This window comes from Macaca mulatta, chromosome 18, assembly GCF_049350105.2.
Source record: "Macaca mulatta isolate MMU2019108-1 chromosome 18, T2T-MMU8v2.0, whole genome shotgun sequence".
Classification (NCBI taxonomy): domain Eukaryota; kingdom Metazoa; phylum Chordata; class Mammalia; order Primates; family Cercopithecidae; genus Macaca; species Macaca mulatta.
The window spans coordinates 22,391,732-22,404,145 of NC_133423.1; the positions used below are offsets into that span (position 1 = coordinate 22,391,732).

A 12,414-nucleotide genomic window follows, 5' to 3' on the forward strand; every position below is an offset into this window, starting at 1 on the left:
TGCTACTGCAGCAAGGGTCCTCAAACATCACTGGCCCTGCACTCCCTCCTTCTCCCTCTACTCACTTCTGCTCATCAGGAGGTTTTAGGTGTTGGTGAGACCTTGAACTGTCCTCAGGGAACTTGTCTCTGACAACTCGCCTCTCAGGGTATCTGAGACAATCTGGAAAAGTGGGAAGAAATAGGGAGGAACTATTTCTAAATGGGTAAGAAGCTGCTACCGACACTCATATGGAAAGGGGTGTCCCCTTTGGCAATACAGCTATGGCTGCTTTAATTTGGCCTCTCCTACCCAGAGCTTAGCTCAGGCGTCTGTTTTGGGGCACTCAGCATCCCTGGGTTCAGCATTTGCAGTCCCTAGCCGCCCCTTCCCTGTTCAGGCTAACCACACGGTAGTGTGGTTCTTTTCTTTCTCTGAGCTCTGTGGTGTGGGAGAACAGCCATCATTGTGAAGAAGTGGACGCTACTGTGTAGACAGAGCTAAATGCCCTTTCGAAGGGCATTTACAAAGGAGAGGTCTGGTCAAGTGGAGCCAGCTTGTATCTGCCGGTAGCGTGGAAAGAAAAGCGCTCTCTGGATTCAGACCCACCTGCGCCCTCAGGGGTGGCTCCTATCTGTGCAAGCTGTGCCCTGCAAAGCTGCAGTGGTGTCTTACACTGTCAGGCTGTCAACCTGCACAGCCCTGAAGGACAGCCACAAGGCGGCTGCCACTTGAGCTGTGTGATCTTGAGCAAGTTGTTGAACCTCTCTGAGTCTCAGGTTCTGCATCTGTAAAATGTAGGAGACATTAGTAACTATCCTTTAAGTAGCTTCAAAGAGATTAAGTGAAATAATATATCTGGTGGCTAAGCAAGTGTTTAGTGCCTGCCTTCCCCTGGGGCACCCACCTGGTGCTCAGAAGGAGCAGTCATATCCTGATTTCAAAATATCTCCTACCTGGACATCATTTCAACAGAACCAACCTGTTTTTTGGAGGCAAAGAGACGTACACGCTTTTTGGAGCACAGTATGGAAAGACTTCAAGAAGAGAAAGGAAAGAGAATGAGAGGAGGTGGCACTAACCATAGGCTCATGGGATGCTTCCCTCTCTGTTGGAGATCTGGCTGCCCTGGGATCTGCCTAGGACAGTAGGATTCATGGTTCTCAATCAGGGCACCCCAACCCCCCTGCAGTGTCTGCAGACTTTTTGATTGTCACGCATGGAGGGGTGGGGGTGCTATTGTCATCTGGTGGGTAGAGGCCAGGGATGCAGCTAAATGTCCTGCAATGCACAGGGCATCCCCGAAACACAGAAGGATCCAGCCCACCTACCAGCAGCACCACGGCCTGGAAAGGCTGCCCAGACCTTCAGTCTGTCCACCAGCCAGCATACAATGAGCTGCCAGGACGGCACCCTGTGGTTTCTGGAATTCCTAATAAGGCCAGAGAAATCCCGGAACAAATGGTGATGTCGGGGATTTTTTTTTTCAGATTCATGTGGCATGAAAGGATGACAGACTCCGAAGCGCCCCAGAGGCCCCCGCTGTGTTTTTTGTCTACATTGCTTTCCCAGAAGGTTCCTGAGAAGTCAGACGCTGTGCTTCGCTGCATAATATCTGGTAACCATCACTAGACTAGCTAATCATCCTCTAAAATCTCCCTGCATACCAGGTTTCTTGGCTCACAAAGGCATTACTAAAACATCATTTGGGAAAATTACCTTGGAAATGTTTTTTTTTTCTGTGTAATCAATGAAGCAACTCCATCCTCTATGATTTGTTTCTAAAAGATTTCTTTGAGTGACTTCCTGGACACAATTCAGTGATCTTCAATTCACCTTGTGGTTCTGGGTTAGGCAGCTCTCACAATGGTTATTTTTTTTTTCAGATAATCCACTCTTAATTTTCTTCCTTTCTTGGGTATCCTTAACCATAGCTTAAATTCATGGGGCACAGAGGAATAACATGAATAACTTCTTTTCAGTAAATTGATGGAACTCTTCTGTTATTCTTTAATTTTTTTTTTTTTTTTTTTTTGGAGATGGAGTCTCTGCCACCCAGGCTGGAGTGCAGTGGCATGATCTTCGCTCACTGCCACCCCCGCCTCCTGGGTTCAAGCAATTCTCCCGCCTCAGCGTCCTGAGTAGCTGGGACTACAGGCACCCGCCACCGCACCTGGCTAATTTTTTTTTTTTAAATTTTTATTGGTTTTTTTTTGAGACAGAGTCTCGCTCTGTTGCCAGGCTGGAGTGCGATGACACGATCTCGGCTCACTGCAACCTCTGCCTCCTGGTTTCAAGTGATTCTCCTACCTCAGTTTCCCAAGGAGCTGAGATTACAGGTGCCTGCCACTACACCCGGCTAATTTTTGTATTTTAGTAGAGATGGGGTTTCACCATGTTGGTCAAGCTGGTCTCGAACTCCTGACCCCAGGTGATCTGCCCACCTCGGCCTCCCAAAGTGCTGGGATTACATATGTGAGCCACTGCGCCTGGCTCACCTGGCTAATTTTTATATTTTTAATAGAGATGGGGTTTCACCATGTTGGCCAGGATGGTCTCGATCTCTTGACCTCATGATCTGTCTGCCTTGGCCTCCCAAAGTGCTGGAATTACAGGCGTGAGCCACTGTGCCTGGCCCTAATTGATATCTTAAAACTGGTTAAATTAGTCTCTCCTCTGCACACCTTCTTCAGGGATGCTAAGAAGTGAAAATCTTAAAACGGAGGCAATGGGTGACCAGTGGAGAAAAAGCAGAAAACTGAGATTTCCCCTGAATTGGAGAATAAAGAACTCAGAATTGATCAAGTATGGGTACTCCCAGTGGTCAAAGGATTTATCATTAAAAGAACATAACATAAAACAATTGGGTAGGGAAGTGATATCTTGTACCTCATGGGTGGTTCTCTTTTCTTTTTTGGATTACGTCTCTACCCTTGAAAACATGAAGGTTCCAATGGTGTTTCTTGAGGGCAGACAGAAAACTCTTCTCCCCATTTTTGTTTGTTTGTTTGTTTGTTTGTTTGTTTTTTGAGACAGGGTCTCTCTTGCTCTGTTGCCCAGGCTGGAGTGCAGTGGCACAATCTCAGCTGACTGCAACCTCCGCCTCCCAGGTTCAAGTGATTCTCGTGCCTCAGCCTCCTGGGTGGCTGGGATTCCAGATGCATACCACCATGCCCAGCTCATTTTTGTATTTTTAGTAGAGATGGGGTTTCGCTATGCTTGCCAGGTTGGTCTCTTATCCTATTTTTCTAAGTCCAGATAGGAGAGGGTGAGCCTCAGCAACGGCTGCCTTTCGCTAGCAGAAGTTGTCATAAAACCTCGATTTCAGCCTGGAGCTGCAGTGTAGAACTGCGCTTGGCCTCTCCAAGCCCAGGCTTCTGTCTCTGTGATGGTCCATCGTCATTCAGACAGACAGAATGGTGCAAGCTGACCTTGAGTCTTCAGAGCAGAGCCTTCGTGTGTTTGGACACGACCTGAACTTGGCTGTGGTCCCCTCGCCCAGATACTTCTGAAATGTTTAGGAGGTGGCTCTCAATATGTGACCCACAGTAGGTTCCAAAAACAAGGGGAGGACTTTCAGGTAAGATTTCCAGCAAGTGGCAGGAGAAAAGAGAACCACCCACAAGATACCAGATACCACTTCCCTATGCAAGTCTCATTTCTGGCTGATTGTTCAGATCTATACTGCACAGGGGAAAAAAACAGTCAGCCATTAGGAAACTGGGGGAAATCAATCAGCCCTCATCAGCCTGAATGAAAAACTGGAATCCAAGAGATCAGAATGAGTTCCCAGGCCCACCTCATGAATATTTTATGTATTTTCTTCAAAACAGCCACATACCCACGAAAAGGAGGAATTGACTGCTTCCTATGAAGGAGTGTGATGAAACAGTGTTAAAGGGGGACACAGGACTGATAAGAACAGGCAGAAATGAATTATGATCAGAAACCCCTTGATGGTTTTTCAGGGAAGCCCATTTTTTGGTGTCTTTTTATAGGCAAATGCCCGTAAGAGGCTCAGCCACGCAGCTGCTGGAGGACTTATCCTTGCATGCAGGTCTATCTGTTCCAAGCCCCAGGGTCACTACTCAGGCATTTACCTGAAGGAGAAGGCAAGGAGGAAAAATCCACAGTTGCCAAAAAAAAAAGCACATTCATGGCATGAGCACAGCGGCAGCCTAGCTGGGAGACTCAGAGAGGGAGGGAGGGAGGGAGGGAGGAGGACTCAGCATTTTCAGGTCCTGCTCACGGTGCAGGTGCAGTTCTAATGGACTTTTTCTTCCCTCTGTACTTCTTTTGTCTTTCCTCTTTCTATGGAGTTCCTTTTTCTTTCTTTCTTTTTTTTTTTTTTTTGAGACAGCGTCTCACTCTGTCTCCCAGGCTAGAGTACAGTGGCACAATCATGATTACAGCTCCCTTCAGCCTCTACCACACAGGCTCAGGTCATCCTCCTGTCTTAGCCTCCTGGGTAGCTGAGACTACAGGTGCACACCACCACACCCAAATAACTTTGGTATTTTTTGTAGAGATGAGGTTTTGCCATGTTGCCCAGACTGGTCTTAAACACCTAGACTCGAGTGATCCACCCATCTGCCTCGGCCTCCCAAAGTGCTGGGATTATAGGCATGAGCCACCGTGCCTGGCCAGAACATGGGGTTCTCATCTTAGTGGTCTCTGCAGTTGCTTGCCAAAAATCATGCAATAAATAAGACAAAAATACAAGAATGTTCCTAAGACAGTTTAAAAATGGTATATTGTTTCCAAATAACAGGCTTTCCTTCCTGCATATATAGCACATTTGCACATATTTTCAGTGACATGAAGACTAATAAGAAAGCTCTTTGGAACACAATGGAAACCTTCCTGCTCTATAACACGAGGGAAAAATCCTAAGGGGTAGATGAAATTCCTGGAGGTTTTACCGGATTAGCCCATTAACATCATGTCCCATTACTGAACACCAGGAAAGGATGAATCTCTTCTAAGGGAGAAAGTGTAGGTCAATTTCTTTGACGATATCAGTAACACATGCATAGCATCAGTCTGGGAAGCCTACATTCCAAACTCTTCATCCTCAGGAAGAAAGCGGTAATTGCAAATCTACTTTGTTCTCCTCTCTTTTGTACCATAACTAACACACTAACTTTCAGCACTATTAAAGTATAATTTTCAAAAAGGTAAAGTGATTCCCATGCAGATAAGAAATACACATTTTAAAGACTTTATTCAACTCATTAATTAGAAAAGAAACTGGAAACTATTAAGGTCTGAGGAGCTAGGTATGTATAGGCAATTTAATAAAGGAATGTTGGGGTAAAACTGGTGGGTTAGGTGTAGCATTGGTTAATGTCCTACATAGCAATAAACGCTAACTTACAGGGTTATGTTTTCTCCTAGATGGAAATTATTTGCATTTCTATTGGATAAAAACCTACAAATTAACATATAACTTCACTTTAAATCAGTAGTTATCACTGAGTGAAACAAAGTATATGACCAAAGACCACGCTTGGATGGGCCTTTGCCTTCATATGACATTGAAAAAAGATACTATTCATATCTTTGCCTTATTTCCAAGTATTGGACAATTTTTCCTAATAGCATGTTGAGATTAGGGGTAGCATTTTTCATTTTGTATCCCACCCATCAGCATAGCACCATCTTAGGTACATAACATGCTCAATTGTGTCTACTGAATAATGTGTTTATTTGTATCAGCAAGAAGAAGCCTTTTCAATTCCTCACCTAACATAATCCATCATCCTCATCCCTGTTGCTTACTGTCCATCCTTGTTCATAGCTTTATGGTTTTTTTTTTTCCTAAAAATACCTAAACTAATAAGGATATTTTTCTTTCTTTATCGTCAGGTCAGCCCAAGCCAGAGATAACTTGGTATAAGAATGGTCAAGCCATAGATGAGAGTGGCATTGTTTCCAGCTATGAATTCTTTAAGAATCACTATATTCATGTGTTACATCTCTCTTGGTAAGTGGCTATACCCCTGTGGACTGTTTATTAATATCCCTATATTCTGTCATGTGCTGGTTACTATGAGGTAAGGCCAAAAGATGGCTCATATTTGCTTCTAGAGTCCTAATTTTAGATGCTATTAGCAGGCATCAGCCAAAGCACCCAGCAATGATGATTTCCTGAACTCTGTTCAGTAACTAATTACACTCCCCTAATTTGCTGCCGTCAATGGAGTTAAGCTTTATCTAGAATTTTATTCAAGGTGATCCAGCCACTGCCATCCATTAAATAAGCTTTTCATTTCATCTTGATCTCTCTGGAAAGTAAAGAAAGTGTGATAGGATGTCAGTATTGTTGTCCAACCTTCCATGGGTAGGAAGGAAGGAGAAGTGGCTGACAGTGATCCCACAGCACCTTGGTGGTGGAGTTCAGGCTGGAAGCCATACCCCCTGGCTTTGTTTTAGGAAGTAGTATGGTCCAGTACAGTGATTTCAAATTCTTTTTTGTTCCTCCAAGGGCTCTTGTTTGGATAAAACCAGGAAACTCAATAGGTAAGGGAGAGAAAATGAGAACTGCTCAGGGTGAGGCTAGGTAGGGAGTCTGTGCTTTTGATCCTCAATGCTACTAAATTGGTCACAGTGCCCTTATGGGGGCTGTGAGGAGCCTGAGAGTTCTTGAAAGCATGGTATGAAAATGAGTGGTAGGCATGGAAGTGTGCTGATAGCCTTGAGTCTGAGATTTAAAAAAAGACTTGTTGAGTTCCAGCTCTGCCATTTTCTTGCTGTATAACCTTGGCCAGTTGCTTAACCTCTCTGAAACTCAATTTCATCATCTGTAAAGCAAAAGGATGACAGAGAGAGTTAAAGAATGTAATGCTTGTAGAAGTTTCATTATAGAGGAGTTGTTCATAAGCATGAAGGCTTTCTTATCTCCCATCTATTACTTTGTTTAAAGTAACAGGCTGAGCGTGGTGGTGGCTCATGCCTGCAATCTCAGCACTTTGGGAGGGTGAGGCAGGAGGATTGCTCGAGGCCAGGAGTTTGAGACAAGCCTGAGCAACAGAGTGAGACTTCATCTCTACAAAAAAATGGAAAAATTGGCTGGGCATGGTGGCTTATGCCTGTAGTCCCAGTTACTCGAGAGGCCAGAGTGGAGGAATTGCTGGAGCCCGGGAGTTTGTGGCTGCAGTCAGCTATGATTGCACCACTGCACTCCAGCTTGAGTGACAGAGTGAAATCCTGTCACAAAAATAAGTAAATATGTAAATAAACAATAAACATCAGACATTATTTTACCATGGTTGAAATGCTTACCTGACTTACAGCATATCTAGCCTAACATTTAAGATACCCATTACTCATCTATTCTTTAATTCTTTAGATAATATTCTTCAGGCACCTACATATGCCAGGCATTTTGCTTAATGCTAGAGATGGAAGTAAATAAATAACACAAGCATCGTCCACACCCTTACAAAACATCAACTCTGGTATGGACGTTCAGTGGTGAACAAAGAAAGCCATTCTTCCCCTTACCACTCCAGTGTACCTGGGAGGCAGCCAGACTGGCGTTTGCTGGCCCTTGACCATGGCCTGGACTTTCCTACTTCTTCATTCCAACCTTATCAAAGTCTCCCCTTCCTCATCTTTATCCCATTCAGCTTAGACACCACCCGTGAGGTTCACAGGTGAGATTCCAGTTACCCATGGGTCTGTCCAGCCTCAAACATTCTCATCTCCTTTGATCTTGATGAACAGGCCTCTCTTTCGGTGGTTATTCATTGCTCAGGATTGATGACAAGTTCAGTAGACTGTGGGCCTCACAGGGCGCAGGAGCCCTCTCTGATTCACACAAACATCCCCTAGAACCTGGCACAGTGCCTGCAACGTAAATATTTGTTGAAAGATTGATGGAGACATCCATCTATCTATCTACCTACCTATCTATCTATCTGTCTGTCTGTCTGTCTATCTATCTATCTATCTATCTATCTATCTATCTATCTATCTATCTATCTATCTCCCTTTTTCTATCTATTGTTTTTGTGGTTGGTTTATCTAGATCAATGTTAGCAAACATTTTTCTAAAAGGGGCCAGATAGTATTTTAGCCTTTGCAGGCCAGATGCAAAAATAGGCCACAACTATTTACGTCTGTCATAGATAATATGCTTTTTTTAAAAAAAGAGCATAGTTGTGTACCAATAAAACTTTATTTACAAAAACAGGTGAGGGAACAGATTTGGCCTGTGGGCTATAGTTTTCCTACCCTGGTAATATCCTTGAGGATCTACACGCTGAACCTCTTTGTATGTTTCCCACCCTTGCTTATTTGCCTCTGAGCATTCAACGCTTATTTCCTGATTTTACTCTCACAGTAAACCAAAATATTATACCCACATTTTAGCCAGAAGAGAAGCTTGACATGTGTTCTTTTAAGAACTGAGATTCGCTATTACTGTTTTATGTTCCATATACAGGATGAGGGTATAAAGGGATGGAGGAATAAGAAGCCCATGAGGAAGCCCCAGAGGCAGGTGGGCAAGTCAAAGCAGGAGGTATACAAAGCAGGAGGAGAAACTTGGGAAGGGAACTTGCCCTGTGGAAGGTTCAGGCAGTCACCATTCCCTGCTCTGAGATCCGGCACCATAAAAATTGAGGATTTGACACAACAGAATCCACTCTTTCCAAGCTCCTGGGCTGCCATTTTGAAAAATAACCCATCTACTAGGAAAAGTATTCAGTCGTAATGCAAGAAATGTTAGTAGAGCCCTATAATAGATGTGGTCACGTTTTGCTGCTTACTAGTAAGTATTCTGGGCACTAATGATCATGGAAAGTTCTGACTTTTTATACCGGTAGTTCTGAATTCTAGCTGCCCGTTAGTATCACCTGGGGAGCCTTTAAAATCCACTGATGCTTGGGCTTCGCTCTTGACCAACTAAATCAGAATCCCAGGTGATTCCAGTGTTTTGCCAAAAATGAGACACGCTGTGTGTCCTAAACATTCATCTGCAAAGTAATTTGACTTATACCAGTATGTTAAATGCTGGTGAGGAAAATGAATGGTATTTTGTGCAAATGTCTTTCAAAGATTAAAAGTTAGTTGTTAGTTATAATAATAGTCTCAAAATTTCCTGGTATACGCCGTCAACCACTGGATTAGCTCATAGCCCAAAGAAAAGTACTTTTCTTCACCTACATTTGGTCTTTGGGTCATTAAATCCGAGCTTTTAGATATTTGAAAGCTCCTGTTTCTGTGTTTCCCAAGGGCTTTTTTTGATTTAACAAATCTCATCTGCAGTTCTGAGTGGAGGCTAAGAGCCCTGCGGTTGTATTTATGAACCTTTTGCTTTTCTCTCTTTCTTCTATCTTCCCTGCATTCTCCTCCTCATGCCGTCCTCACCTCATGAACCTGGGCACTTCAGGCGAGTGAGACGGCGGGGAAGAGATTTATCATTGCTGTTGTAACCTTTACATTACCACGGGTCAAGTGTGCTTGGCAGGGAAGAGAAATGGAAAGCCAAGAAGGCATTTCCAGGGAGAGAAACATCAATAATCACATTATGGTATGCACTGTAGCTTGAAATAGAGTTTTTTTTTTTTTTTTTTTTTTTTTTCCTAAAAGATGTAGGAGTTGAGGGGTGGGGAGGAAAATGCAAATAGATGTTTTCTACCTCATAATGAAAGCAAATTGCAACGATGTGTATACAAATGGGGAATTGTGGTCTCTTATGAACACAATGTAAAGAAAGGCAGCAAAGCAACAGATAAAAATCTGTCCAGGAACCTGCACTTAGATATACCCTCTCCTCAGCAGGTAGGCCTCCTTTGATGGTTGCAATCACACGGCTGTGCTGAGAGCCAGCAGGAGGGAGGTGGAAGGAAGGGGAAGGGGGCGGAGGACACCCGGGAGCAGCAAAGCTCCGCCCCTGCCTGGGTGAAAGGGGGACAAAGCAGCCCCTCTGCTCTGTCATCAACTCTGCCCTAGCATCGGCTGGGCTGGGGACAGGTCTGTAGAGCACCGGGCAGGGACAATGACCAGGAGAATGGCACAGTCACCACAAGCCAATCAGCTCATGGAGTGTATACACAGCTGAATAGTGTCCCCCAAATCCATGTCTGCCTGGAGCCTCAGAATGAGACCTTATTTAGAAACAGGATTTCTGCAGGTATAATCAGTGAAGGAGTTCATATTGGATTAGGTTGTTGGATTGTTACGGAAAAGGGTTCCAGTCCAGACCCCAAGAGAGGGTTCTTGAATCTCACACAGGAAAGAATTTGGGGCAAGTTCATAGAGTAAGTGAGAGCAAGTTTATCAAGAAAGTAAAAGAATGGCAGAGCAGCGGTGTGGCCTACTCGCCTGAGTATACTTATTATTGATTATATGCTACACAAGGAATGGATAATTTATGAGTTTTCTGGGAAAAGGGCAGAGATTTCCTGGTCTCTCCTATTTTTAGATTATATAGGGTAACTTCCAAATGTTGCCATGGCATTGGTAAACTGTCATGGTGCTGGTGAGAGTGTCTTTTGGCACCTAACACATTATAATTAGCATATGAGCCATGAGGACAACCAGAGGTCACTTTCATTGCCATCTTGGTTTTCGTGGGCTTTGGCTACTTCTTCACTGCATCCTGTTTTATCAGCAGGGTCTTTGTGACCTGTATTTGGTGCCTCCTGTCTCATCCTGTGACTAAGAATGCCTAACCTCCTGGGAATGCAGTCCAGTAGGTCTCAGCCTTAGTTTACCCAGCCCCTATTCAAGCTGGAGTCACTTTGGTTCAAATACCTCTGACAGGGTGGGTCCTAATTCAATGACTGGTATCCTTTTAAAAAGGGAAGACAGAGCCACAGAGACACACAGAGAAAAAATGGCGGTGGGAAGACAGAGACAGAGATCGGGGTGATGCAATGGCAAGCAGAAACATGCCAAAAATTGCCAGCAGCCACCAAAAACTAGGAAGGGGCAAGAGAAGAGTCTTCCCTGGAACCTTCAAGGGACCATGGCTTGATGACAACTTGATTTTAGACTTTTTGGACACAAAAACTGTGAAAGAATAAATTTCTGTTGCTTTTTGCCACCCAGTTTGTGGTAGTTAGTTATACAGGCCTAGGAAGCTAAAACCTGGGTTTACCGAGCAGTCTCGTAAAAGGAGGCAGGGCTTTTTGCCTACCTGGACATAAGCACTGGCCAGATTTATCTGAGAATGCAGTGTTGGTTCCAGACACACCAGCTGAGTTCATCCAGACCACCCAGTGGGAGATGTCTAGGGACCAAGGGGCAAAAACATTTTTTTCAACTCTGCCCCAAATTCACAATTGATTATTCAAGGATTTGAAGGGGACATCAATAAGGTTTGGGTCACTTGTGTTTTTCCCCCAGGGGACATTTGCTAATATCCGGAAACATTTGGATTATCTTGACAGGAGGGGGTGGGGTGCTACTGTGTCTGGCAGGAGGAGGCCAAAGCTGCTGCTGAACATTGGACAGTAAGCAGGGCAGCCCCCACAGTCAGAACTCTCCAATCTAAGATGTCTGGAGCACCAAGGCTGAGCAACTTTAGCAAACTACCACAAAACTGGTGGGCTCTTAAAGAGCAGCAGTTTCTTAGTTCTCATGGGTCTGTGGGCTGGGGGCTGGCTCTCTGCTGGTTTTCCCTGGCTTTCTCATGCTCGTTCATGCCACTCAAGTCCATTTAAGGATTGGTTGGGCTGGAAGGTCCAGTGTGGTTTCCTGACAGGACTGGCAGTGGATACTGCTATTGGCTGGGTCGCCTTGCTCTCCTCCACATGGGCTCTCAACCCCCAGGAGGCCGGCACTGGTTTCCTTACAGGACAGTCTCAGGGCAGCATTCCAAGGTCATGGAGCTGCAGGGCCTCCTGCAGAAATGAATTCCACCCAACATCATTTCTCTCACATTCTCTTGGCCAAAGCAAGTGACAGGCCAACCCATATTTAACAGGAAGAAAAATAGACTCTACTTTTGAAGAGTAGAGTAGCAAAGTCACATTGCAACAAGGTGTGCATACTCACATTAGTGGAATTAGTAGCCAGATTTTGTAATCTGCATTTTCTATCTGTGGAACATTTAATTGATTTTTAAAATCATCTATTTGCATGTATCTTTATCCTTCTCAAAAAAACCAGCTATGACTGCCCTTTGCCTATAATTTTTTTTACCCTTTTTTTTTGAGATGGAGTCTCACACTGTTGCCTAGGCTGGAGTGCCGTGGCAAGCTCTGGGCTCACTGCAACCCCCGCCTCCCAGGTTCAAGCAATTTTCCTGCCTCAGCCATCCAAGTAGCTGGGATTACAGGCACATGCCACCACGCCTGGCTAATTTTTGTATTTTTAGTAGAGATGAGGTTTCACCATGTTGGCCAGGCTGGTCTTGAACTCCTGACCTCAGGTGATCTGCCCACCTCAGCCTCCCAAAGTGCTGGGTACAGGCATGAGCCA

At 44.5% G+C, this 12,414-nt stretch overlaps 1 protein-coding gene across 6 annotated transcripts in view; it reads left to right on the plus strand.

Annotated features, from left to right (window-relative positions):
- Positions 1-12,414, plus strand: part of ALPK2 (alpha kinase 2) — a 142,740-nt gene that overhangs the window by 15,220 nt on the left and 115,106 nt on the right. For all 6 annotated transcript variants that reach the window (XR_013408104.1, XM_015122093.3, XM_077974715.1 and 3 more), the window contains exons 2-3: positions 1,470-1,597; positions 5,848-5,965. Coding sequence is in view for 4 of the 6 variants with exons in the window: in XM_015122093.3 (XP_014977579.3) it covers positions 1,474-1,597; positions 5,848-5,965 (242 nt within the window). In the remaining 2 variants the exon portion in view is untranslated. The remainder of the gene's footprint in view (positions 1-1,469; positions 1,598-5,847; positions 5,966-12,414) is intronic.